This window comes from Clytia hemisphaerica, unplaced genomic scaffold (assembly GCF_902728285.1).
Source record: "Clytia hemisphaerica strain Z4C2 unplaced genomic scaffold, Clytia hemisphaerica genome assembly, whole genome shotgun sequence".
Taxonomy (NCBI): Eukaryota; Metazoa; Cnidaria; class Hydrozoa; order Leptothecata; family Clytiidae; genus Clytia; species Clytia hemisphaerica.
In genome coordinates this window covers 1,869,831-1,897,315 of record NW_027103721.1, presented here as the reverse complement: position 1 = coordinate 1,897,315, position 27,485 = coordinate 1,869,831, and the positions used below count along the sequence as shown (strand labels likewise).

At 35.5% G+C, this 27,485-nt stretch overlaps 1 protein-coding gene and 2 long non-coding RNA genes across 3 annotated transcripts; 1 reads left to right on the top strand and 2 right to left on the bottom strand.

Annotated features, from left to right (window-relative positions):
- Nucleotides 1–248: 248 nt before the first annotated feature.
- LOC136804441 (uncharacterized) lies at nt 249–1,920 on the bottom strand. The gene is made up of 3 exons (XR_010846277.1): nt 1,639–1,920; nt 942–1,032; nt 249–378 (listed from the first exon to the last, which is right to left on the bottom strand). It is a non-coding gene; the product is annotated as an uncharacterized lncRNA (long non-coding RNA).
- A 1,740-nt stretch (nt 1,921–3,660) lies between these two features.
- On the bottom strand, nt 3,661–26,433 carry LOC136804383 (coadhesin-like). Its single transcript, XM_067061096.1, has 8 exons — nt 26,303–26,433; nt 16,021–16,374; nt 14,620–14,790; nt 10,731–10,901; nt 6,477–6,611; nt 4,893–5,000; nt 4,411–4,571; nt 3,661–4,105 (listed from the first exon to the last, which is right to left on the bottom strand). The coding sequence occupies exons 1-8, from the start codon at nt 26,406–26,408 to the stop codon at nt 3,878–3,880; spliced, it is 1,434 nt and encodes a 477-aa protein (XP_066917197.1). The 5' UTR covers nt 26,409–26,433; the 3' UTR covers nt 3,661–3,877.
- On the top strand, nt 11,840–13,036 carry LOC136804440 (uncharacterized). Its single transcript, XR_010846276.1, has 2 exons — nt 11,840–11,889; nt 12,438–13,036. It is a non-coding gene; the product is annotated as an uncharacterized lncRNA (long non-coding RNA).
- Nucleotides 26,434–27,485: the final 1,052 nt, after the last annotated feature.

The window sequence follows — 27,485 nt, the reverse complement described above, 5'->3', positions numbered from 1 at the left end:
GCCTCAAACGCCATTATCTCCACATAAATGTTTGGTTATCTGTTTTTTGATTTTGACGTCTATCGTTTTCCTTGACTTCATGGTTCAGTGATTATGTTCACATCATTAAAAATATCTTTTTCTCAAAATAAAAACATAAAGTTCAACGACCAAGCTCAGGATGCTATCACTCTCCCCAGCATTGACAATGAGTGGATGGACAGGACGGAGGAATGTGAAAACAAGTACTCATGCATGACGAAGCTTGAGCATCAGAGTCAAATGGAGCGACTCCAACACAACCTCTTGCTTGTGCCGTGGTTGTCGTTGTCGTTGTCGTTGTCGTTGTCGTTGTCGGTGTCGGTGTCGTTGTCGTTGTTGGTGTAGTGGTCGTAGTTCCTAAGTGATAATAAAAATGACAAGTGTTTATAGGTAAACCATTGCAACACTCATAGATGCTTTTAAAATACTTCTCAGAACTTTTTCAATGTTGGAAACCAGAGGCTGGAATTTGAGAAAATTATTAGTACTTTAAAAATGTCAACTAATTTGATGGAGAGTAGCTAGATATGTATTAAAAAGAATACAACGATTTTTACGATCATAGTTACTCATGCTTAGACTTTTAAGGCTCATTTTGAATGAATGAACTCTTCCAGAAAATGTCCGTACATGGGGGTGGAGGATATAGTGTCCAGGGGTAGTGAAAGATCTACAAAATTTACTTTGTCCAGGGGGTAAACTTGCTCTGTTTGGGGTGATTTTGCTCTGTTTGAGGGGAATTTTGATCGGTCAACTAATGCTTGTCCGACGGGTTAGACCTGTTGTCTGAGGGGGGGTCAAAAGTCACAATGTCCGAGAGGGGGGGGGGTAAATTTCCAAAAAATATTATATCCTCTGACACCCATATTCAATTTCTTTCTAGAAAAGCCCAATGCATCTATGTTGAAGTGAAAACTTACGTTGAAATTGACAACGTGATCCATAGGTTCCTGTAGGACAACAGTATTCTCGTCCATCAATATCTTTGAATTGATCACATCCTGTATAAACCTTTGGAAGAAAATGTAAATACACCTCCTTTCTCACAGACCCATTGGGAACCCTTCCCACTGGAAAAATTGGCAAAAATATCGTCTATAATTTTTGTCCCCACTGAAAATAACCAGATAAGCAAATTCTCACGAATTATTATGTTTTTTTTTCCATCCCAGATGAATTTTCTGGCTAGAAAACAATTAAAATCAAATCCCCTGCCATAAAAACTTTTCTGTTATTTTTACACCCACTGGCTAATCAAATCCAGCCGGGTCTGTGAGATGAGGGTGTGTAAATAGATTTTTCTTGAATTTTAAGTACTGTAAAAAGTAGTCTGAATCGCAGACCTCTATAGATATAGGTACTTCCTATATAGAAACTCTTTTCGCTAGAATACGAGCAGTAATGTAGACAGCACAGAGGAGCGCAAAATTTGTGCATGAGAGCAGATTTTTAATGTAAAAAGATAATTACTGTATCAAAAAAATCTGCTCTCCTACACAAGTTTTGCGCCCCCCCCCTGTCTACGCTACTGATGAGCCCATGTAAAAAGAACAGAACCGTAAATTCAATGCGTATATTAAATTTAAAGTACTGCAGCGTCGAAAGATAATTGATTACCTCCTTTTGTTGTTTTGGTCCATAATACACCCAGTCCTTCTCAGTTTTCAAGCTGAGTTTATTGTGTGTTGAATGAACATTATCTCCAAGTAACTCACAAATTTTAAGTTTCGCGTTGAAGTTGATCGATTTACATTTATTTTGATTAGCGAGACAATTTTTCAAACACGGTATAGGCGTTTGTCCGGAAATGTCCGAAAATACTGTTATAATATTCGATACCAAGCGTTTATTCGGACGCACATCAGTGAATGTTAAGGATTGTTGTTTTGTTTGAACCAATTGTAGAATCATGACCAAAGCGAAGGAAAACATGATTTTCACCTTTAAGTGATATTACAATAATATATCCTAAAAACAAAGCCAAAAGCAATAATATATATATCTACTATATAAATAAAAAGTCTCAATTTAATCCCTATTGAATGATTAATTACGTATAGTTGAAAAGAGTTACTGAAAGGGAAGTTTTTGCGACTCAATGACTGAATGAATGGCCAAGCTTTATTCCTATAATTATTCTAAAAATAAGATTTCCCATAACAACGAGACGAATTAATATTTATTAGTTAATACAATATATTGAGACATTATTTAAAATACTGCATTAATGGAAGAAGTAAATACAAATAGGAGGAGTAAATTGAAGTAAATTTTTTACATAATTTACAAGTATGGTTAGTCACATGATTCGTCTCAATAATGGGCCTCTTATTAATTGATGGTTAAATGAAATGATATATATGACAAATTTATTCTTTTCCATTCCTTTCCCCTTTTTACTATCACGCAATGATGAAATTGAGCTAGAAGATATGTGTCTTTCTACTAGTACTTTACCGTGAAAAGCACAGGCCAAAATCATATATCGACCTGTGCTGACCAATCCAGATTCTATTCAGCACGCAATCAACGCAGAGAAAAGTAACCATGACGACAATCCAAGATCTTGGATCAAGTTCAAAGCTAATTTTTTTTCTCGCGTCGTTGAAAACACAACTCAGAAATGTCATCAGCGCTTTTTAAAAATAGTCAGCGGTAGAGAATCATAACATGAAGTCTGTTTATTATTTCAAAAAACCATACCCAGGGAAGAAATTCATAGGTAGCCTTGACTCACCAGAAAAAGTTTCCGCCCTTACTGCTTTCTCTATCAGGATATAGGGGATACCTTTTTTTTGCTGTAGGTTTTAAGGGGTATCCACTGGTAAAGGATGAGCACCTATTTTATAGATAATTTTACTCTTAAGAGGAACAATTTACTGAATCCCTCTAAAATCGAAACAATGTAATTATATCATGCTACAAAAGAGATATTTCTTGTAATCAGGGATATGTTATAGCACAGCTGGATAACGCACATTTGAAAAGGCCTTGTTCTATCTCTGTCCCTGACATTAAAATTTGATATGAAATTAAACTTTTTTAATTACAAATTCGTGAAATTTGGATTTCTTTTTAGCCAATGATTCTGCTGCTGCATTTATTGTTCACGATTAAAAACTTTTAATTATCAAGAGGGTCTGTAAAACATTGGTTAATGACAATTTAAAAAAATGAAAAACATTGTTTTTATTAGTAAAGTTATAAGAAATTCCTTCTGTAAGATTATAAATAGCTCTTTTTCATTTGAAATACCGCGCTACACCGCGGGGTGCCTCACTTTCTAACTGATATTTTCAGATAGCAAGTCGGTATGTCTGATTATGGAAAAAATTTCAAGTCAATTGAAACAATATTTGTCAAAATATTTACATCCGAAATTTTTAAAGAGAAATCATGAAAGCCTCTCAAATTCATAACACACGCTGATAAAATTAGATTTCATTTACAAAGAAGTTTTTGGGGTATCTTTTGCAAATATTATTTTGATGAAAAGCGGGAACATCATAGCAAAATATATGCAAACGTACTGCATGAATACTTTGTCTGCTTCATTTTTCTTATAAAAACAGAACACTTAAGGGGACAGAGATGGATTTCTATTATGAACAGTTTACAATAGAAAAGACAACGGAGTAATCCGCTAAGGAATTCTCGTCCTTCATCCAGCTACGCTATAACATATCCCTGTTTGAACGATGTAGTGATTAATCCTATAGAACAATTTTTTTAATGCAATTCATAATTAACAAAACAAAACAAAACAAAACAAAAAAAGTATACAATTTGTAATAATTAGTACTAGTTAAAATGCACAAACACCCCCTTTATCAATTATCTGTATCACGCCATTGCCTTATCCAAAATATCGACACAACAATCGAACACCATTCAAACTAGTATCGTCGTCACTCCCTTGGTCACTTTCGATCTGTGTTTGAAGACCAACAATTTTGTAGCCAGCAGGACAGTAAGTGCTTTGTGTCCATGAACCCCAACCGCCTTCACCGCTTCTGTACCACTGATTGTCATCTCGACATATCAAACGAATGGCATTGGTCGAAGTATCGTCATCATCAGACCCCTGAAAATTCATTATAAAATAAGATTTATTTCTTACAAGGTAATTTTAGCACGTGGGAGGGGTTGGAATAAATATTTTGATAAGAAGAGTAGAAGGATCTATGTAATCAAACTTTATTAAGGAGGTGTAATGGTATCTAAACTGTAAAATTATCAACTCAATAAGAAGACCTTTTAAACCGGGGTAAATTTGAGTTCTTGGTTCTTGAGAAACCGAAATTATTGACTGCTGGAAAATTTAAAACCCTTAAAATGATATTTTGATTCTTCGGAGATGATAAGTTACAGAAGTCCAATGTGTATTACCTGGGAGCTTTCAAATTTTAGCATTCCACCGTAAAATCCATTAATACATTTTTGTGACTCGGCTTGCCAAGTGCCCCAATTGGTGGATCCACTTTTGATGGTAGCGCCAACATCATCGTTACATCTTAAAGAGATTGCATTTAATGCCGTGTCATCGCCATCTGGGATAAAAAGAGACATACATTGAACAAAGAGAAAAACTTTATTAAAAACTATCAGTATCTAGCTATAGTGAGTAGTAAATTCCTATCTCTCTATCTAGAGTTGTAACTGCTCTAAGATAAGATATAAAACACATGTATTTACCATAGAACCCATTTCATAAGAAAATTTGCCCTGAGAACCAATTTATAACCCGAGATAATTTTGTATTTTGATTAATTTCAAGAACGATGAAAATTATACTTGGCAGGAACTGAAGAGATTTTAAAAAACCATGCCATGAAATTCTCGGAAACAACTTTTTATGAAAGATTCTATACCTCCTTGGTGGCTTTCGATATTTGTTTGTAGCTTGACAACCCAGGTTCCTTTTGGGCAATACTCCCATGAACGCCAACTGCCCCATAAACCAGTGTTGTAGCTTATAACTAAAAAATAATTTTTTAGTGTAGATAGATGGTATATGTGTGTAGATTGAATGAAAAGTAAATTTGAGCTAAAGAAAATTGGCAGTGGCAACTTCCAAAAGTAATTATCGCTACGACCGTTCTATTTGGGTTATACTAGCAAGTAGCGGTCGCGCTATGAATGCCTCGCAAACGCATTCATAATCGAGAATGAACTGATTGGCTGATAAAAAACAAACGAGGTGTACAGCTTGGCGCACACAGTAAAATATCTTTTAAATATCCCTTGTTTACTTACTTTGTAGGAACTAATTACCAAAAAAGATATGGCTGTCTATCAAGAGTTATTGCATAGTATAAGAAAGCCGCGGCTGGAATGATAACATCTGAATTTCTGTTATTCTATCTCTGTCGTATTTGATGACTATTTGTTGATCAAGAAATCAGTAATGTAGCATCTTTAATGGTAAATTTTATTGGTTTGTCGTTAATAATTACTTCTCAGTGCGTTTTAGACATTAATGATATGCTCTTGATAATACACTTGCATTATAAAATCATTGTAACGGAAAAATCAACACTAAGAAATTGAAACAAGCACAAAATGGCTGGGCTGAAAGAACTCAAAAATTAACGAGGTGCCTCGAAATGCCTTCGCAATATTTCAGTGAAATCTCTTTTGAAATTAATGAAAAGCTACATCAAGATAACACTGTGAAAATTTCAAGCCAGCACCTTCAAAATTTATCATTTAAACTGACAGGAAAGTTGTCATCTTGAATATAGTTCTTATAATTTCAATTTTAGCGAAAAACTATGTTTCCAAAAAATACCCCTAAAATATGTCCAAAATTAGTTCAAGTGTTCTATTGGGTACAGATTCAAAGATATCTAGTAACAAAAAAACTTTTTGTGAAGGAAAATAAGAAAAAAATTTCAAAAACTATCTACCAATAAAAAACTGATCATCTTGATGTTCTTATAAAGCTCGGAGACAGAGATGGAACAGCAATTAACTGAAAAGACAATGCGGTACATATTCCAGCCGCGGCTTTCTTATACTATGGTTATTGATCTGATTCTAATAAAGTTGGTGTTTATAAGAAAAATAATGCACATATTGTGCACTGTCCCTGTTTTACTTTAGAATTTAATAAATAGAAGAATAGAATAGAACTAAAATCAATACAAGTCGCAACAAAGTAGACAAAACAATAGGTGCGCGTGACCATTTTTTAACAGCAGCGGCCCGCTCAGAATCAGAAGAAACATCAACGACATGAATATTTTTCTGGCGAGCAAGTCCACTACGTGAAGGAACAAAATCCCCTGCGGGGCAATAATTGAAATTAACAGAATCCACATTCAGTATTTGACGTAAAAACCCTTCACCGAATGCGGCTAAACTCGTCCCCAGTGAATAATAACCCTGTCAAGTACTTGTTTTCCTCTTTAAAGAACTAAGAAGCACTTTCACTTGACACAGGGTTGTATTACCTTTGTCAGGGAAGCATGAAGATTCAATTTGGCACATTTCTTTAGTTTCGGTCGTTTTGCTAGGACATCCATGATGACACGTGCGTGTTCGTATGGCTGTCTTTGAACAATGCTTACATGACCAACTTGACCAAGCTGGTAAAAGAATACAAGATAAAGAGAAATCAGTTCCCAATTTTCTTGAAGACAGTACGAGTGGCAGGATAATAGTTATACTTTGCTTAAAAAACTTGCCAAAAAATCTAGTAAGAACAAACTATATAAGAACAAAAGGCTTCAATGGCCAAAATATTAAGAACAAGTTAAGAACATTTTAAGGCTCCGTGGACTCTAAAACACCCAATTTCTTTTAGGAAAATGGACAAAAATACCCAAAATATTGAGAACATCCGAAGCGGCTTCAAAATTTTTGGATGATCATGAATCATAATACAGTCTTCAAATTCAAACGTCATGAAAGCTCAGGGAAACCTTAGAGGCAAAAGCTGATCTACTGAAGAAAACATATTTTCAATTTCTGCAATGGGCTTTTCCAGATAAAGTCCGTACCCCTCTGTTGAGGAGGTTCCTTTTTTAGGTGCACCCCCATGGAATTCCGGACCGAAAATTCCCTTACCCCTATGGAATTCCGTGTCTAAAAAATCCCCTACCCCTATGTAATTCTGGGACTTCAAATCATCTGCTCCTATGGAATTCCAGAACTACAAATCCCTTACCCCTATGTAATTCCGATTAGAAAATTCTTTAACCCTATACCATGATTTTGTTTACCCTAACTGACTTTTCTGCTAAAAAATGATTTGGGTCTAGTCGATCAAGAATAAAACGTAACATCACGAATCGTCAGCTGATTCCTATAATCCTACGCTTTAAGAAGCACGTAGTCTTAATGGGCTAAAAAGGGAAAAACGATTAAACAATTACTCTCGGGTACCTAATAGCCGGGGGGTTTGGAATAAGCGGGGGGGGGGTTGGAAAAAATCTCAAAACTTAATAAGCGGGGGGGTTGGAATAAAAATGTCCTGGGTGGAAAATTTTTGAAAAGGAGGCTAATACAGCTGAATTAGGACAAAAGAGGAAACTTTTAAAAAAATTTTTCCAAAAATTAATAAGCAGGGGGGGGTTGGAATAAGAATGTCCTGGGTGGAAAATTTTCGAAAAATTAATTAGCGGGGGGGGGACGGCTATTAGGTACCCGAGAGTAGATTCCCAAAAAGAGATTTCCGGCTAGCGAGCATAGAAAAAGACCTCCAAGCATGTAAACAAACAAGCTCAAAAGTTTTTTGATTTAAAAATGAAAAAGATGAAGTAGTTATGGCTAGGTGGGGACTGGAAAATGGATGCAATATAGGAAAAAGTATACATTGGCTAGTTAATTAAATCATTTCGCAGCTAATTTGATTCTGCCAGACGAAATGCAAGGGGGATATTTCCACTGAGTATATCACGTTAGGTTCTAAATTGTAAATGATGTTGATGGTGTCGTTTTGATTGGACAACAGCAGAATACCAGCCAGGCTTCCACCCAGTTCGAAGATCTTTCTGCATCCATTTCACCTTTATTGCCAAGCCCACCTCAAAATATTCTTCGTAAAGAAATGGAGATTCGGAATCGATTAAGTACCAGCAGAACATTCGACGCTTCTTGTATTGTCTTCAATACCCACCGCTGATATCCTTGATTTTTTCAAGACGTCTGGAATCAAGAGAGGAGCGCTCTATTCTTTTTGTCGTGAATTTTCGGTTGCGTCTAATTACGGGTCCATTGACGATTCTGCCCTTTATTTGTTGGTCGATTATGGTTTCAGCAATGGGCTGTTCTATTTTATAACCATACAGGGGGTGGACAAACCTAGACGGGGTCTAAATTTTTCGAAGGGTATATAACCGTTTATCAAGAGTTATTAATTTGATTCTTATAAAGTATATGCTTATAAGAAAAATAAGTACTAGTTATCGCATGACTTTGAGTGCAATACGAGAAATATTTTACGAGTTCTGAGATTTTTCCGTAATATTTTTCCGAGCCTTTAGGCGAGGAAAAATATCGGTAAAATCTCGGAACGAGTAAAATATCGAGTATTGCACTCAAAGTCATGCGATAACTAGTACTTATTTTTTTTCTTATTAAAGTCAGTTCTTTTCGGAAGGTGATAGAAATTGACCGTCAATCGAACATCACTCTTCTGTTTTTCTACTTCCTATCTCTCTATCTCCTTTTCTATTTTCTGACTTTCTGAGACTTGTTTTCTGATTTCTACTAACTTTTCTATGAATTTGATCTTTCAAACTTTCTCCAAATATCGACCCAACCGGGATTCGAACCCACCAAATGAAAGAGTCTCTGATCAGAAACCCCGGGGGGGGGGGGGGCACTGGGTTTGCGGACTGACGGTATGTGCGGGCCAAAAATTGGCTTTTAAAACTGCACCCTTACAGTGCAGCAAAAATCAGTGAAAATCACACCCTTAGAGTGCATTTTCCCCCAAACTTTCGATCCCTTTCGTGCAAAAAATGGTCAAAATTCTAGCATTTTTGGTCAAAATATCTAGATTTTTCAAGAATTTTCTGAAATTTCTACCCTTACAGTGCATCTCTAGTTTTTCCGACCCTTACAGTGCATTTTAAACATATTGGAAAAGGTACCCTTAGGACCCGCACATACCCGTCGGTCCTTTTGCCCAGCTGCCCCCCCCCCCGGGTCAGAAACCCAGCGCGCTATCCGTTGAGCCACACTCGCACAACAGAAAATAAAATTTGTAAATACTTATAGAATGACTAAAAAGACGGGGGTAATGTTATTATAATATGGGTAAAATTGCCCCTTTTTTAACCTGACTGAAATTCGAGCCGTTACTAGCAACCCTGCGGGGCCCAAGGCACCGAGTATGCACCCGGCACAGTGACAAGCCGTTACTAGCAACCCTGACCCTACCTAACTGTTAGTTAATCAATTCCAAACAACAAAACCCCCGGAAATACAAAATCGTAGATGAAAAAAAAACCATGTTCGACTGACGGTCAATTTTTATCATCTTCCGTTCTTCTCAGCTGGTTTGTTTTGATTTTTCTCCCGTCGCTTACCCAGTCCCCCAAAAGTCAACGCGGTCATATTTCCATACTAGAGAAATATGAAATATCGCAAATATCTCGATGCTCTCGACCAATCAAAACGCTGATATTTTTTTGGGTCGGCAATAAATATGCTCATATTGTGCACCATCCCTTGTTTACTTTGTAAAAACTAATTCCCAAAGGTATATCACCGTCTATCGAGAGTTATTGATTTGATTCTTATAAAGTATATGCTTATAAGAAAAATAATCTAATTAAACGAGAAGAAATAAATAAAAAATTTGTCCACTTTTATTTGGACACACTGTATCTTAAAAAGGCTTTTCAGGCTTAGGTGAGTTGGCAATCACCTGAAGGTATCGGAAAAGTGTTTTATTGCCAGGTGGTTCTATTTTGAATGAGTGAAAGGCGGCGATGATTGACATAAAAAGAAAACTTTTCGTCACCAGATCAGTCATAAACCACATCATTGGGATTCGCTGCAGTTAATGCTTTCCAAGCTCCTAATCATATGGATTACTCTATAAGCTCTATTCTGCCCTATATGGCTGAGAAAATACCGAGACTTCTTGTCATTTCTCTCCTCAATCAAAAACCCAACGAGTGTGAAGAATTGGCTGAAATAATTTGTACAGGGAACCGAAGTTTTTGTTTACAAAATAAGGATGGGACAAATTCTTATTGGGCTCTTCCAGAAAATGTTCATACATGGGGGGGGGGTGGAGGATATAGTGTCCGGGGGGGTAGCGAAAAAACATCGAAATTTACCTTGTCTGGGGGGTGAATTTGCTCTGTCCGGGGGTAATTTGGGTTGTCCAGGGGGGTCAACTGATGCTTACCCGCAGGGGGGGGGGTAAACCAGTTGTCTGGGGGCCAAAGGCACTTTGTCCGGGGGTAAATCACTGAAAATTGTTATATCCTCCACCCCCATATTCAATTTTTTTCTGGAAAAGCCCATTATCTACCTTTACTCTCAGTGACCAGGATCTAGGGAATAAAATATATCAAGCAATGTCAAGAAAACACAAAGCTTACCCAGCTGGAACACAACGTCGTTTCAACGTTTTTCAAATATTCACAACGTCCATATAACGTTAGATGAACGTTGAAACAACGTTGTGTGCCAGCTGGGTAAGAAGATAAACCCGCTAATGTCCCCATGGCGTTGGTTACTCTTACCAGAACATGGATTGATATTGCATGATTTTTCTTCTCGTTCATAGCCTTCACAATGCTTTCCTCCGTACTGACTTGCTGGATTATCACAAGCTCGTGTTCGATACTGTGTACCACTTCCACAACTTAGTGTGCAAGAAGAAAAACCACTCCAGCTAGACCAACCACCATCCACTAGAACAAAGAGATAAATTGCAAATACCCTTCATGCATCTAAGGGGCCTCTGAAATTTCTCACAGCGACTTAGGTGGTCTATATACCTATTATTGGTAAAACTTTCAATTCAGAAGCTCCAATAATTCCTGAGTTCCAGAGAAAGGTTCATATTTGTTTTATAGACCGGTCGGAAGAAAAGATACTTTTTGATGCTTTATACATCCAGAGATTTGGGAAAAGAGGATAAGAATCGCCGCTGCCGCTCGCTGTTTTCTCATTGTTGATCATTGAATTCGGCGTCGTCTGAAGTCGCTAGGCTAGGGAACAACTTGGCCAAGAAGGTACTGCGAAAAAAATGGCGTTATGTGCAGTATTATAACAGTTCAAGAAAAACTGTCTGAATTTACTCCTTTGGAGGGGTTTCCTACTTATATAAACAACTGAAAAGCAAATAACGATCTTTTGGGGTTTCCACTGACAAAAAAATCTGCTGTTGCATGCTTTATTTTTTGAGAAAAAGATGGCGGAAGCAGGCATGCTAAAATTTGATGTGAAATGGGACCTTTTTATTTTTAGCTAGTTTGCCTTACTGGAAAGTCTTTCAGAGTCAAAATAAAGTGGTTTGGGTTGGAAAAAGGTTGTAGGTGACTAGCCTAGCTTTGGTTTTTATTGGCACATTCTAGATCTTTTTGGCACATCCTTCAAAGATAGCTGAAAAATTGTATTAAAAAGTGTATTTTTTGTTTGTTAAGTTGAATAAAATTAATTTTTTTTGTGTTGCAAACATAATTTTTATGGGTAGCAGTAAGGTTGATCAAATGACAACCTATAGCTTAGTTTTACATGGCAAATCTTCAAACTTTCTTAGCATTTTGATTGAAGATGGGCAGATAGGCAAAATCGACTAAAAATGTTGTTTTTTTTCCTAGTTTTGGATGAAAAAATAATGTTACTGTATCCTAGCAAAACTTGCTTGATGGCAATGGACAATGGATTTTAGATTTGGTAAGTATACTGAATTATCCTTGATGCCTTTTTAGCTTCTACTGAGGAAAAACATTTTTTTGGGGTTGAAATTTCAAGTTTTTGTATGTAACAGAAAATTGCAATCAAAGTTCTAATATTTTTACTTATGTAATTTATAAAACTATGACTCTGACCGGTTTGGCTCCGACCGGTTAGTAGATTTGCTCCGACCGGTTAGTAGATTTGCTCTGACCGGTTAGTAGATTGGCTCTGACCGGTTAGTAGATTGGCTCTGACCGGTTAATAGATTGGCTCTGACCGGTTAATAGATTGGCTCTGACCGATTAATAGATTGGCTCTGACCGGTTATTAGATTGGCTCTGACTGGTTAGTAGATTGGCTCTGACCAGTTAGTAGATTGGCTCTGACCGGTTTAATAGATTGTCCAGTTATATAAGGTTTATTTCACCGGTTCTTGGTCTGTCAATGGTCGGTGGAATTAAGATTTGTTGTTTGTGTTCTGTTTTTGTTCATGATAGCTTGCTGAAAAAATCCTAATTCCCATTTTCATTGTTATATACTTTCAGGTTAGTTACCATCATACTGCCCAGTAACCTAGATCCATGAATTATTTTGTATATCTTCACGTGGTTGGTATACAATGAGAATTGGCTTAAAATTTGTCTGAATTTGTCAAGTACAAGGTTCAATATCTTTGCAAACACCAACAAATTCTGCTAATAAGATGGACGGGTGAAAAGCATAATTTAACTCAAAGGAAACAACAATGGAATCTGATGTCATGGTTTGTTTGCAGTTGGATTGGGGTCTTTTTATCCCTGTTTCACCAGGATTTCTTGCTTGATTACGCAAATAGTCCCAAACAAGACACCAGAATGAGGCCGGACTACAATTACAAGATATGAACCAACCATATATATATATATCAAAAATGCTTTTAATAGAAATTCCAGTTTGGACACTGGACTATTTTCATGCATCACATTATATAATTATTCATCTTATGAAATACTCTTTTCTTGAGCATTGATGAGCAGTCTGGTTATATTCATACTTTTTTTCTCTAAAATTTTATTTGAAAGGGTAAATTGCTTTTTAACTTAGAATCACACCTCTATTAAAATTAGTGAGCCCCCCTAAATCCAAGAGTGACCGATTTTTCATACACTGTTTCACATTATATATGTTTATTTTCCAAGGTGCTTTTAGTGAGGAAGGATCAAGTCAAATTTTTTTTATTGTAATTAATTTTCTTGCAATTATGTAACTTTTTGGAAGCAATAAGACAAATAAAACTGACATAACAAGAATCAAATTAGTCCAGAAATTTTTAACCAGTTTATTATTATTATTATTTTTGCTACTGTTTTGTATTATATTGCTATTATTTTTTCGCTTTGTTGTGTAAACTTCAAAAAGTTCTTACAAAAAAATTCATGATATTTTTGATTTCTTGTCATTGATATCATGAATTGCCATTGTTTTAGTCATGTTTTTTTCTTTCCCTTCTCCTTCATTGTTTTAATATTCAACCAAGCTAGCTCTTTTTATATGGTTGTCAAAACACTTTAGCCCGAGAAGTAATGAAAACTATATTAGTTTTACCAGCTTCGTTTTGTGTTTGAATGCAATAAATTTTAAATTCTTTAATAGTAGTTATTTCTATTTCTACAATATAATCTGTGACATTGGTTCGAGCATTCCTTGAGGAAAGTATTTTGGCTAAAACTGAAACTTTTTGGCTCGACTTATACTGTATCCGCCCTGTCCAAAATGAAAAGTGCTTATAAAAAATACCAAAATCCCCGATAGTAGAAATATTTTTATTTCACTTTCGATATCAACCACGGCTACCATTTTATGTTTGTACTTCTAGTCTTGTGCACATAGAATGATCAAGCGCTCCGATTGGCTCAGAACTAAAACAATCGATCGGGCGCAGATATTTCAATAGAACAAAAGGTTCCCTAGCCTATATTTCTATAGCTGAATAGTGCAATTCTTATCCTCTTTTCCCAAATCTCTGATACATCTAATTTAGAGAAGATTGAATGATGTCGGAGCTTTTTTTTGCGAAATACATCAAGTTATTGTTCTTTTTCACAGCTCCGTTGAAATAATTGTTAAATAACTGTTATAACAACCTTTTAAACAAGTCATAGAACAGGAATGTAAGGTCTGGATGGGGAGGGTAGTCAGGCAAATTGACCGGCGGCGGTATGTGCGGCGATTAAGGGTATGTTTTAAAGATAACAGAACCGCACTGTAGGGTTGACTTTTTTTAGATGCAGGGTGGAATTTCCAGCAAATCCAGGAACAGTTGCACATTTTTGCCCGAAAATTCTGATTATTTTGCTCAAAAAGAGTTGACAATTCGAGGAAAATGCACTGTAAGGGTATGAATATTACCAATTTTTTGCTGCACTGTAGTGTAAGGGTGTGATTCTAAAAAGCAATTTTTCCATGCCCCCTCCACTGGGCGAAATAAGAGGTTTCCAATCCTGGAAATATCTTGAAAATATGATATTTCCATATACTTTTGTAAATATGGAAATATGACTTTTCTATATTTCTAAGTTATGTCTTAGAAAACACAGAGCTTACCCAGCTGGAACACAACGTCGTTTCAACGTTTTTCTAATATTCACAATGTCCATATAACGTTAGATGAAAGTTGAAACGACGTTGTGTGCCAGCTGGGTAAGAAGATAAATCCGCTAATTTCCCCATGGCGTTGGTTACTCTTACCAGGACATGGATTGGTATTGCATGATTTTTCTTCTCGTTCATAGCCTTCACAATGCTTTCCTCCGTACTGACTTGCTGGATTATCACAAGCTCGTGTTCGATACTGCGTACCACTTCCACAACTTAGTGTGCAAGAAGAAAAACCACTCCAGCTAGACCAACCACCATCCACTAGAACAAAGAGATAAATTGCAAATACCTTTTATGCATCTAAGAGGTCTCTGAAATTTCTCACAGCGACTTAGGTGGTCAATATACCTATACCTACATGCATTCCAACTTCCCCAATTTGCCCATTCCCCATTGACTAAAACAAAAGGAGAGCAAATATGCTGGCTTATGAAATGCGAAAGCGTTGTAAATGGAGCTCTCTAAATCGATCCGGGGGTACTAGGTTTAGGAGATGACGGGTATGTCCAAGCCAAAGTTTGAAAATTTAAGGATTTATTATACACTGGATATAAAAGTAACAGATTTTTGCCGATTTCTCGTGTACTAGCTATGTCCGCAGTAGTGATATTATTGTTCACTCTCCTTCCCTCATTAAATGATTTTTCGAAGCATTTTTATTGCATTTTTTATCGAAAATCACTTATCCAATTCCCAAAAGAGACTTAAAACTTTCCTGTGAGAATCAGATTCTTCCACTTAATGATAATTATAAGTCGTTATGACGTTTCAAGCTATGAGAAAGTTGCAAAAGACGTGTTGTGTATAAGAAATTTAATGTTGACACCGGAAATTTTCAAACTTCAACCTCAAAAAAACCACCTCGCCACCACATGCCTCCAAAGGATTTTTATATCACAGTGGAGCCAAGACACTCAAGTCTTATGTATGTTAATTTCAGCTCTTCTGGGGACAGTCTTGGAAAGATATTTTCAATTGAAAATTTTGTGTCACTATAAGCATTTTGTCTGAATTTCTTGTCTAATGATGTTTTTCTCACATTAGATTTCACAAATGTATCCGGGTTGGAATACTAGCCTTACTTTCAACTTTTTTTTCTGATAAACATTTTTAAAAATCAGACATCTTCGAGCCGCCATGACAGTTGTCTTTTGCGGGCAAAGCTAGAAAATCAATTGTTTTCTGAAACAAAGGAAATACAATGATCGCTCTCCATCGTTTTATGAGTCGTTTATCCAGTGTATAATAAATCTTTGGAAAATCGACTCTTAGAGAGACTACATTTCGAAAATTTTGTCCATTTTTTGATGTCACCCAAAATTTCAGCCAAACTTTTCAAATTTTAGTCCAAATTTCAAAAGTTTATGACCTTTTGAGGTAGTCGATTTTATTTAAAGTCATTTTTTGGCGGCACATATGTCGTCATTTAGAAATCGAGTGTCCCCCGGGTGCTGTTCACTTCCAAAAGTTGTGAGTATGCTTTAAATAAACCTTTTAGAACAATCTTGACGTTTGAGTAAAAAGCATGCATTTCCCCGCTCTTGTCATCTACAAAATGAACCATCAAATATAAAACCATGGCTTCTTGAATGTTTGAGAATTCAACTACAACTTCAGTATTTTCTATAATATTGACATTTAATGATCTGTTGAATGTTGATTTTCCCAATTTGGTGACACTTCCGTGCCAAGCTACTTTAGGATCCTTTTCGCCACTGTGATAATAAAGAATAATTGATTTAGCTTCTTCATTTGGTGCTGTTTGAATTGTCCAATTTTTGTGGAAATCTGAATTCAAAGCTACACTTTGTACTTCATTTGAAGGATATATTTGTCCACCTGAAACTAAAATAAAACGATAAAGATTATATTTGGATCCTACGTGGGACTCGAAATTTGCGAAAAAAGTGACCCTGAATGGAACTGAAACTCCGAAATTTTCTCAAATTTTCTACTTTTTCCCCAAATTTTCCAAAAAAAGGCACCCTACGAGCAGAGATTTGGGAAAATAGGATAAGAATCACCGCTGCCGCTCGCTGTTTTCTCATTGTTGACCATTGAATTCGGCGTCGTCTGAAGTCGCTAGGCTAGGCAACAACTTGGCCAAGAAGGTACTGCGAAAAAATGGCGTTATGTGCAGTATTAAAACAGTTCAAAAAAAACTGTCTGAATTTACTCCTTTGGAGGGGGTCCTACTTATATAAACAACTGAAAAACAAATAACGATCTTTTGGGGTTTCCACTGACAAAAAAATCTGCTGTTGCATGCTTTATTTTTTGAGAAAAAGATGGTGGAAGCAGGCATGCTAAAATTGGATGTGGAATGGGACCTTTTTATTTTTAGCTAGTTTATTGCCTTACTGGAAAGTCTTTCAGAGTCAAAATAAAGTGGTTTGGGTTGGCAAAAGGTTGTAGGTGACTAGCCTAGCTTTGGTTTTTATTGGCATCTTCTAGATCTTTTTGGCACATCCTTCAAAGATAGCTGAAATATTATATACTTACTACCTACTACTTACTACTTACTACCTACTCAGTTTGTATACTTTACAGACCAGAACTCTCCTTCGCTTGTTCTAAATCTCTATTCTAAAAAAATTGGTTTTGAAATATCTGAATGCTAACACACAAGTCTTTGCTTTATATTTACTTGAAAAAAGTGTTATCTAAAAGAATATTTAGCATATTTACGTAGTGAGTAAATATTCTCTTCGCCTCATATAAGTATACTGAAGTATAAAACAAAAGGCCATTATCTTGATTTTTTTTTTCCTAAACCTACTCTCTCTTATGACTCTTATTATAAGAACTTTCCTTTTTCCTAAACATACTCCCTCTGATGACTCTTATTATAAGACGATAAGAATACACGTAAACGTCTAAAAAAGGCTCTGTAATATAAATAGGGGGTCAATCTATCTCTATCCTATTGTATGATCTGCATCATATCAAATGGTGCCAAATATTTCTTGGAATTGGTTTGCGAAGCATTTAATATTCAATAACTGTGTCAATATTTTTATCAAAAATTTCATTTCGTCAATACTTGCCATACTTTGACATGGTCAAATTGACACCTCTAAAACAGCTCTTTGTAGTATTTTCCTTCTGAAAATTTAAGAAATTTTTAGCTTGCGATACTGAAAGCATCTTATTGAGCACAATAAGAATTTTTGCTACATAAAATGAATAGTCTACAAAGGTCATATTTAACGACCATGTCAATAGTTTGGTTCAAAAGGGTCATTTTGTCAATAAATGTCAAAAACATGTCAAAGGATTTTCAGCAAGTACCCAGTGAAGCATAGGGCTCTACTTACTTAAAATAGCTTGAAATACTTACTTAAAGTATTTTAACTTTTTAGATTGATCGATTCTTATAAATAAAACTGAGCGAAGGAAATATTTTTCTCTTCTACAAAGAAGTGCGTCTGTAAACTTTCTAGAAAAAGCGCGGGAAAAAGTCATAAACAAAATAAAAGAGACAAAATATTTTGAAGTCTTCAAAGTACGCTAAAAGAAGAAGTTTTAACTTTTTTACCACCAAAGTTTCAGATTTTGCTAATTTTAATATGCTGAATATTTTAAAGGTAATTTCGAGCCGTTTTGAGCTATTTTACAGTAGGTAGTAAGTATTAAGTATTAAGTATTAAGTATTAAGTATTAAGTATTAAGTATTAAGTATTAAGTATTAAGTATTAAGTATTAAGTATTAAGTATTAAGTATTAAGTATTAAGTATTAAGTATTAAGTATTAAGTATTAAGTATTAAGTATTAAGTATTAAGTATTAAGTATTAAGTATTAAGTATTAAGTATTAAGTATTAAGTATTAAGTATTAAGTATTAAGTATTAAGTATTAAGTATTAAGTATTAAGTATTAAGTATTAAGTATTAAGTATTAAGTATTAAGTATTACGTATTAAGTATTAAGTATTAAGTATTAAGTATTAAGTATTAAGTATTAAGTATTAAGTATTAAGTATTAAGTATTAAGTATTAAGTATTAAGTATTGGTAGTGGTAGTGGTAGTGGTAGTGGTAGTGGTAGTGGTAGTGGTAGTGGTAGTGGTAGTGGTAGTGGTAGTGGTAGTGTAGTGGTAGTGGTAGTGGTAGTGGTAGTGGTAGTGGTAGTGGTAGTGGTAGTTGGTAGTGGTAGTGGTAGTGGTAGTGGTAGTGGTAGTGGTAGTGGTAGTGGTAGTGGTAGTGGTAGTGGTAGTGGTAGTGGTAGTGGTAGTGGTAGTGGTAGTGGTAGTGGTAGTGGTAGTGGTAGTGGTAGTGGTAGTGGTAGTGGTAGTGGTCGTGGTAGTGGTAGTGGTAGTGGTAGTGGTAGTGTAGTGGTTAGTGTAGTGGTCGTGGTAGTGGTAGTGGTAGTGGTAGTGGTAGTGGTAGTGGTAGTGGTCGTGGTAGTGGTAGTGGTAGTGGTAGTGTAGTGGTAGTGGTAGTGGTAGTGGTAGTGGTAGTTGTTAGTAGTGTAGTAGTAGTCGTAGTAGTCTAGTAGTAGTAGTAGTAGTAGTAGTAGTAGTAGTAGTAGTAGTAGTAGTAGTAGTAGTAGTAGTAGTAGTAGTAGTAGTAGTAGTAGTAGTAGTAGTAGTAGTAGTAGTCGTAGTGTAGTAGTAGTCGTAGTTAGTAGTAGTCGTGTAGTATAGTCGTAGTAGTAGTAGTAGTAGTAGTCGTAGTAGTCGTAGTAGTAGTAGTCGTAGTAGTAGTAGTAGTTAGTAGTAGTAGTAGTAGTCGTAGTAGTAGTAGTAGTAGTCGTAGTTTAGTAGTAGTAGTAGTAGTAGTAGTAGTAGTAGTGTCGTAGTAGTCGTAGTCGTAGTCGTAGTAGTAGTAGTCGTATAGTAGTAGTAGTAGTAGTAGTAGTAGTTAGTAGTAGTAGTAGTAGTAGTAGTAGTAGTAGTTAGTAGTAGAGTAGTGTAGTAGTAGTAGTAGTAGTAGTAGTAGTAGTAGTAGTAGTCTAGTCGTAGTAGTAGTAGTAGTCGTCGTAGTAGTAGTAGTAGTAGTAGTAGTGTAGTAGTAGTAGTAGTCGTAGTAGTAGTAGTAGTAGTAGTAGTAGAGTCGTAGTAGTAGTAGTAGTAGTAGTAGTAGTCGTAGTAGTAGTAGTATCGTAGTCAGTAGTAGTAGTCGTAGTAGTAGTAGTAGAGTAGTAGTAGTAGTAGTAGTAGTAGTCGTAGTAGTTAGTAGTAGTAGTAGTAGTAATTAGTAGTAGTAGTAGTAGTCGTAGTAGTAGTAGTAGTAGTAGTCGTAGTTAGTAGTAGTAGTAGTAGTAGTAGTTAGTAGTAGTAGTAGTAGTAGTAGTAGTTAGTAGTAGTGTAGTCGTAGTCGTCGTAGTAGTAGTTAGTAGTAGTAGTAGTAGTAGTAGTAGTTAGTATATCGTAGTAGTCGTCGTAGTAGTAGTAGTCGTAGTAGTTAGTAGTAGTAGTCGTAGTATAGTAGTAGTAGTAGTAGTAGTAGAGTATCGTAGTAGTAGTAGTAGTAGTAGTAGTAGTAGTAGTAGTGTAGTAGTAGTGTCGTAGTAGTAGTAGTAGTAGTAGTAGTAGTAGTAGTAGTAGTAGTAGTAGTGTAGTGTAGTCGTCGTAGTAGTAGTAGTAGTAGTAGTATAGTAGTAGTCGTAGTAGTAGTAGTAGTAGTAGTAGTAGTAGTAGTAGTAGTAGTAGTAGTAGTAGTAGTAGTAGTAGTAGTAGTAGTAGTAGTAGTAGTAGTAGTAGTAGTAGTAGTAGTAGTAGTCGTAGTAGTCGTTAGTAGTAGTTAGTAGTCGTAGTAGTGTAGTAGTAGTAGTATGTAGTCGTAGTCGTAGTAGTCGTGTAGTAGTAGTAGTAGTAGTAGTAGTAGTAGTAGTAGTAGTAGTAGTAGTAGTAGTAGTAGTAGTAGTAGTAGGTAGTAGGCGTTTTGTACTTGCCGTATGAAAAAGTGTATTTTTTGTTTGTTAAGTTGAATAAAAATATTTTTTTTTGTGTTGCAAACATAATTTTTATGCGTAGCAGTAAGATTGATTAAATGACAACCTATAGCTTAGTTTTACATGGCAAATCCTCAAACTTTCTTAGCATTTTGATTGAAGATGGGCAGATGGGCAAAATCGACTAAAAATGTTGTATTTTTTCCTAGTTTTAGATGAAAAAATAATGTTATCCTAGCAAAACTTGCTTGATGGCAATGGATTTTAGATTTGGTAAGTACGCTAAATTATCCTTGATGTCTTTTTAGCTTTTACTGAGGAAAAACATTTTTTTGGGGTTGAAATTTCAAGTTTTTGTATGTAACAGAAAATTGCAACCAAAGTTCTAATATTTTCACTTATGTAATTTATAAAACTATGACCGGTTTGGCTCTGACCGGTTAGTAGATTTGCTCTCACCGGTTAGTAGATTTGCTCTGACCGGTTAATAGATTGGCTCTGACCGATTAATGGATTGGCTCTGATCGGTTAATAGATTGTCCAGTTATATAAGATTTATTTCACTGGTTTTTGTCACCGTTTTTGTCAGTGGTCGGTGGAATTAAGATTTGTTGTGTTCTGTATTTGTTCATGATAGCTTGCTGCAAAAATCCTAATTTCCCATTTTCATTATTATATACTTTCAGGTTAGTTACCATCATACTGCCCAGTAACCTAGATCCATGAATTATTTTGTACCTTCACGTGGTTGGTATACAATGAGAATTGGCTTAAAATTTGTCTGAATTTGTCACGTACAAGGTTCAATATCTTTGCAAACACCAACAAATTCTGCTAATAAGATGGACGGGTGAAAAGCATATTTAACTCAAAGGAAACAACAATGGAATCTGATGTCATTGTTTGTTTGTAGTTGGATTGAGGTCTTTTTATCCCTGTTTCACCAGGATTTCCTGCTTGATTACGCAAATAGTCCCAAACAAGACACCAGAATGAGGCTAGACTACAATTACAAGAAATGAACCAACCATATAGATATCAAAAATGCTTTAATAGAAATTCCAGTTTGGACACTGGACTATTTTCATGCATCATATACATTATATAATTATTCATCTTATGAAATACTCTTTTCTTGAGCATTGATGTGGGGGGCGTACGAGGGTTACCAACATCGAAATACCGACAGATTTTTCTTAAATCACCGTAATACCGAAAAAATTTTCCTAAAACACCGACACCGACGTCTTTTAGAGCAAGCTTAAGATTTTTATTCTTAGTACTGTACGAATGCTCAATATCACGAGCGCAGTAGTGCACTAGTTCAGTTTTTCTTGGAGAAAACTATCGCCGATTCAAGGGTTTCAAATCTTTAAAGCTCAGTTTTTCAACGACTAGTGGATAAATAAATCCAGAATTTTTAAGGAACACTTTGAAGGGTTTAAAGTGCTATTTTTACTTTAGTGCTTACTTTAGTTGACTTTGAAGAAAAACATTTAAAAAGTTTTTAAAAGATCTTTGCAAAAAACGAGGGAACAAAAGAGATATCTGAATGTATAAAGTAATGGAGGAGGAGGCGCAACCATGGTTTGCGCAAACGGAGAAAATTTTCCCATTTTTGTCCTCTTGTTTAGCTAAAAGAGATCTTTTTGAACGTTATTAGAAGTAAATCTACCTTAGCCGAAAGCACCGTTAGAAAAGGGCGCCGCAAAAGAGCTCTTGTTCAGTAGCGACCTGACTTAATTTTCTCGATGGTGCAAACTATGAAATAGGCGCCCCTGCTATTTTTTGTCCTTATTTGCGCCCTCCATCATTAAGTGACATAATCTGTAAGAGCAGTGAATGGTTGAAAGTAGCGCCCGGAATCTTTGAGTTAAGAAACTTGGAATTTTTATTTATACGAAGATGGTGGTATAATGATAACTTGATATTTATTTCCTTGTAATTTGAAATGTAAAATCTTCTGGACAATCAGGCGCAACCATGGTTTGCGCCGACAGAAAATTTTTCAACTTTCAACTTTCAATCTCTAAAAACGCCCTATATCATACCGATTTAGCACCAAAAATAAAGCCCCTGCTCAAATAAAATACATGAGCTGTTGATACTTGAAATTGAAATTTTGTACCTAAAGCGATTTTGTAAGGCGATTTGTTCTACACATTGACGCTTTTTAGCGAGGTCTGAATTGCTGTTTTAAAAAATGCTGACATTTTATACATATAGCACTTTTTTAAACAAATCATCAAAACAAAAGAACGCGCGCAACGTCATTTCATTGTTCAATTAAACAATAGAATGTCCTCTTTCTAAAATTACATTTTAACGACCCGAAAGTTTGCAATGTTTTGACTTTTAAGAGATGAATAAGAATTGAAATAAAGTGTCTGTGTTTTTAATGCAGTAGCGTTAATAATGTTATGCTTTTACAGAATAAGCAAAGAGCCTCATGTATGTATAGAGTGGCTTTAAAAGAGCTCCTAAAAAGGAGAAAGTTAGTCAGCATAAGACCACAAAAACCACAGCGAGCATCAACAAGTTTCGGTCTTTTTGGTAATCTCTCATTTGGTGACTTATTCACGGCATGACATTATAACGGAGAACCCCTCCCGATCCCAAGAAATGGGTTTTCTAATCATTCATGGGTCGAAACCCCTGGAGCCTTAGCATGTTTCTCATTACATTGTCTTTAAAACGCTTTAACCAGACAGGGTCGGAAACCGATTGAAACAAAGCCACGTGGGTAAAAGAAGGCACAAGTATGGTTTGCGCCGACAGAAAAATATTTCAGGAAATCTCATTTGGCTAAAAACGCTCTCTTTTTCACAAAACTAGTCATTTTACTACGCCATCCAGATAAATAGTTCGTTTGATTTAGGCTGAAACTAAACTGGCATTGAAAGCCTGCAAAGAGAGCTCTGCAAGGGGAGGACCACAGGAAGTATTTTATATTGAAAGGCAAAATGAGATATGTTTCGAGGGCCAACCATGGTTTGGCCAGAGGAGGCAAAATTTGAAATTTAAGGTGCCAGAAATGCTGAAAAACGCATCTAAATCATAGGTTAATGGATTATTCGGATGAAAGAATTTAACGATTGTTGATTTTTGATGAGTGCTGCATTCGAGACCTCGAGAAATTCTGCAAACTTGGCTTTCTTTACCTGTTACCCACTATTATGATTTTTTAAGTTAACATTTCCCGTAAAGAAGTGGTTAAGAAACACCATTATACACACAATTTTAAAAAGAGGATGAGACAGGGTAGCTACCAAAAATAGCTATATTATAGCTACAATTCTACTCATCATAGCTACAATTCTACTCGTCATAGCTACAATTCTTGTATAGATAAGATATTCAATAGCTGAAATGTAGATTCAAAAACTTTATGAGATCGTTTGAAATATGCAGATTCACCGCCAGTATTTCTCGAATCACCGAAATACCGACCCAAAAAATCAATTTTACCGTCACCGCAAGGCATGTCCAACACCGAAATACCGACACTTTTTACTTAAAACACCGAAACACCGACGCAAAAAGGGTCAATACCGACACACCGACAAACCCGTACGCCCCCACATTGATGAGCAGTCTGGTTATATTCATACTTTTTCTCTCTAAAATTTTATTTGAAAGCGTAAATTGCTTTTTATCTTAGAATCACACCTCTATTGGAATTAGTGAGCCCCCCCCCCCCTAAATCCAAGAGTGACCGATTTTTCATATACTGTTTCACAATATATGTTTATTTTCCAAGGTGCTTTTAGTGAGGAAGGATCAAGTCAAAGTTTTTCTATTGTAATTAATTTTCTTGCAATTATTTAAGTAACTTTTTGGAAGCAATAGGACAAATAAAATTGACATAACAAGAATCAAATTAGTCCAGAAATTTATCCAGTTTATTAGGGTTGGTGTAATTTAAGATGCACGATCTAACGATTTACGATTCACGATGCGCGATCTGTGCATAAAATATGGTAATTCATGCGTAATTATGCAAATTATGATTAAATATTTAGGCAATTTACAAACTTTCATTCGCTGAAACTCAATTATTTTTGAAAACATCATTTATGTAAGATTATACAAATTATATTTAAATCAGTCGTAGATAAAAAGAAAGTGAAAACCATGTGCATTCACCTTCTGTACTCTCTCTCTCTTTTTATAACTTGAATCAATATAGGGGAATTGTTTACCGAAAGAAAATTCATTCTCATAATAGAGCACCAGTTTTTTTGCTTCGTACATTACGGTCCGCAAAACATATTGTTTGCCAATATATTCTTTTATTTGCTTTAAGAAAGAAAATCCTATATTCGATTATGATTGTTAAAACTGAGGAGAGCAGAAATATTTCTTGTATATTGTTTACTTTCACTCTCTGTCTAATGTAATATGTTCACAAGTTAGCTTCCATTATCAACATTATGCAAGTTAGTTTTTTTTCATAATTTTACGGTCGTAATTATTCATAGTTCCATTTCTTTTTTATCGCATGAATTTACCGTGGTAAACAAAAGCGAGAAAAGATTATGCTATTGTTTTAGAATTATGTTATATAATTTAAGTTATATGATAATTATTAGGAATAATCAGCATACTTTATACATGGATCGCGCATCGTGAATCGTAAATCGTTAGATCTTGCATCTTAAATTACACCAACCCAGTTTATTATTATTTTTTGTTATTACAACGCGACCAAATAAAGATTTGTGTTTAATTTTTGTTAATGAAGAGAAGAGAAGTAATGAAAAACTATATTAGCTTTACCAGCTTCGTTTTGTGTTTGAATGCAATGAATTTTAAATATAATCTGTGACATTGGTTCGAGCATTCCTTGAGGAAAGTATTTTGGCTAAAACTGAAACTTTTTGGCTCGACCAACACTGTATCCGCCATGTCCAAAATGAAAAGTGCTTATAAAAAATACCAAAACCCCCGATATTAGAAATATTTTTATTTCACTTTCGATATCAACCACGGCTGCCATTTTTTGTTTGTACCTCTATATTGGCTCAGAACTAAAACAATCGATCGGGCGCAGATATTTTAATAGAACAAAAGGTTGCCTAGCCTAGAGAACAAAAGCTGAATAGCGCAGCAATTCTTATCCTCTTTTCCCAAATCTCTGCTACGAGGGAATGATTTTTCTATTTTGGTGTTTATGCGACCCTACCTGGGACTCGTGGAGGTTAGAAAAGGTACCCAGACCAGCAGAACATCCCCGTAACCCATCTTGCCCTAGTACCCCCCCCCCCCGGTTTTTTATGGCTGGGGATTTCACTTCTTTTATTTTCAAGTCTAAAAATTCAGTGAAGATGGAGAAAATAGCACAACATCTGGCAGTGAAGATTGATTTAATTGACTATTTTCAGTGGGAACAAAAATTGGAGTATAATTTTCCACCGGGGACGATATTCTGGCTGATTTTTCTAGTGGGAAGGGGTCCAAGTGGGTCTGTGAGAAGGGGTTGTATTTTTAGAGATTTCAAATCTCAACATTGGAAAGTAGTTAAACCAAAATATTAGGAGGCTCTACTCAGGACCATTGGAGGTTTCTGTTGGCCAAATATTGCAAACTATCTGATGATCTCTTTAACAGGGATCCCCCTTTTAAATGCAAGATTGCGAGGAATTGAATAAAAAAATTATGTAAGCCAGAAAACGTGAACTTATCATAATTTATCATTTTCAAATTTTTTTATTTGATACGAAACAGGATAGAGATAGGGTTTTTGAGCGACGAGAAAGAAAAATGTTTAAAAAATGCAGTCCTAAATGCCCCCCAAAAAAATGCTAATACTATTTTCTTAGTTTTCAAGGGCCACTAAACACAAACATAATTTGGAATTGGAAAATATTTCACATACCTGTCGAAAAAAACACTCCGCAAACGACTATCATAAAGCTCCACATTTTTTCAGCCTTTAAACTTTCAATGAGTTTGAATTTTGAATAGTTTTTACACGTCCTCATGAATAGGAGATTGTTCAGTTCCTCTGTCATGATATCTTATTCATAGAAATGATGACAAGGATATTTTAAGAGGTACTCAAAACCTTTAGTTTCAATTTCCTTTCAGTTACCAAAACATGCTAAAAATGTGACTGTGGTTTCCTTTTCGAGTCTTTTTTAAAAATCTGTATGCTATGTTTTGAGATGGCTCTCTTTTCTAGGTTTCTTACTTGTGATTCGATACACCTTTTCGACCGTAGCCGCCAATTGCCGCGCGGACATTTTTTTGTCCTCTTTATCCCACTAAAACCGTCCCAGTCCTTTTTTCGCACCTAAAGGCAATAGAAAAATGTGTCAAAAAAGGATTGGATCGAGTTTAGTTAGTACGATCGAAAAGGTGTATTGGTACAGCTTTCACCAAATATCATAAACTATTGCTATGGTTACTTTTGTTTTCGCTGAATGCGCGCTCAATAGAATTCAGATTTGTCACCACAGTGTAAATTTCTAGACAATGTTATCGTTAGTTACAGGGATAGGAAAGGCGGGAAAATATACATGCGCGAAGCAGTTTGCAGCCGTAATGGGGGTATACGAAAAAATTGGCGAGAGAGTTTCAAAGAAACTACTGGCAAACTCTACCGGCTGTAAACTCTTTTCGGCAAAAAATCCGTTTGCGAAATTTTTTCGTCTTTCGGTTTTTTTCTTAGATGGTGATTTGTCTTAGCATAGTCTGTAAATTCTTAACCTATGATACTCAAATAGATTATATCAAGTATGACCCCACAATCTCGACTGAAGGAAGACAGCTATACCTTGAGTATCAGAGGTTAAGTTTTCAAAGAAAATGGTAACCTCTGAAGACAAATAATAGAAATTTTATCGCGCATGTGTCAATCTAATCACTTTAGAAAAAATCCAAAGATGAAGAGCAAATATTACCATATTAATGTCTAGCAGACTGTATCAGTATGCAGTTTACTATTTACGAATTCCCCAGAAACCTCCAAGTGTAGTTGAAATGAGTTTATTTCGAAAGAAATCTTTTACATGATCCCCAAATGTATAACAGTAATTACTAAACTTTTAATTATGGAA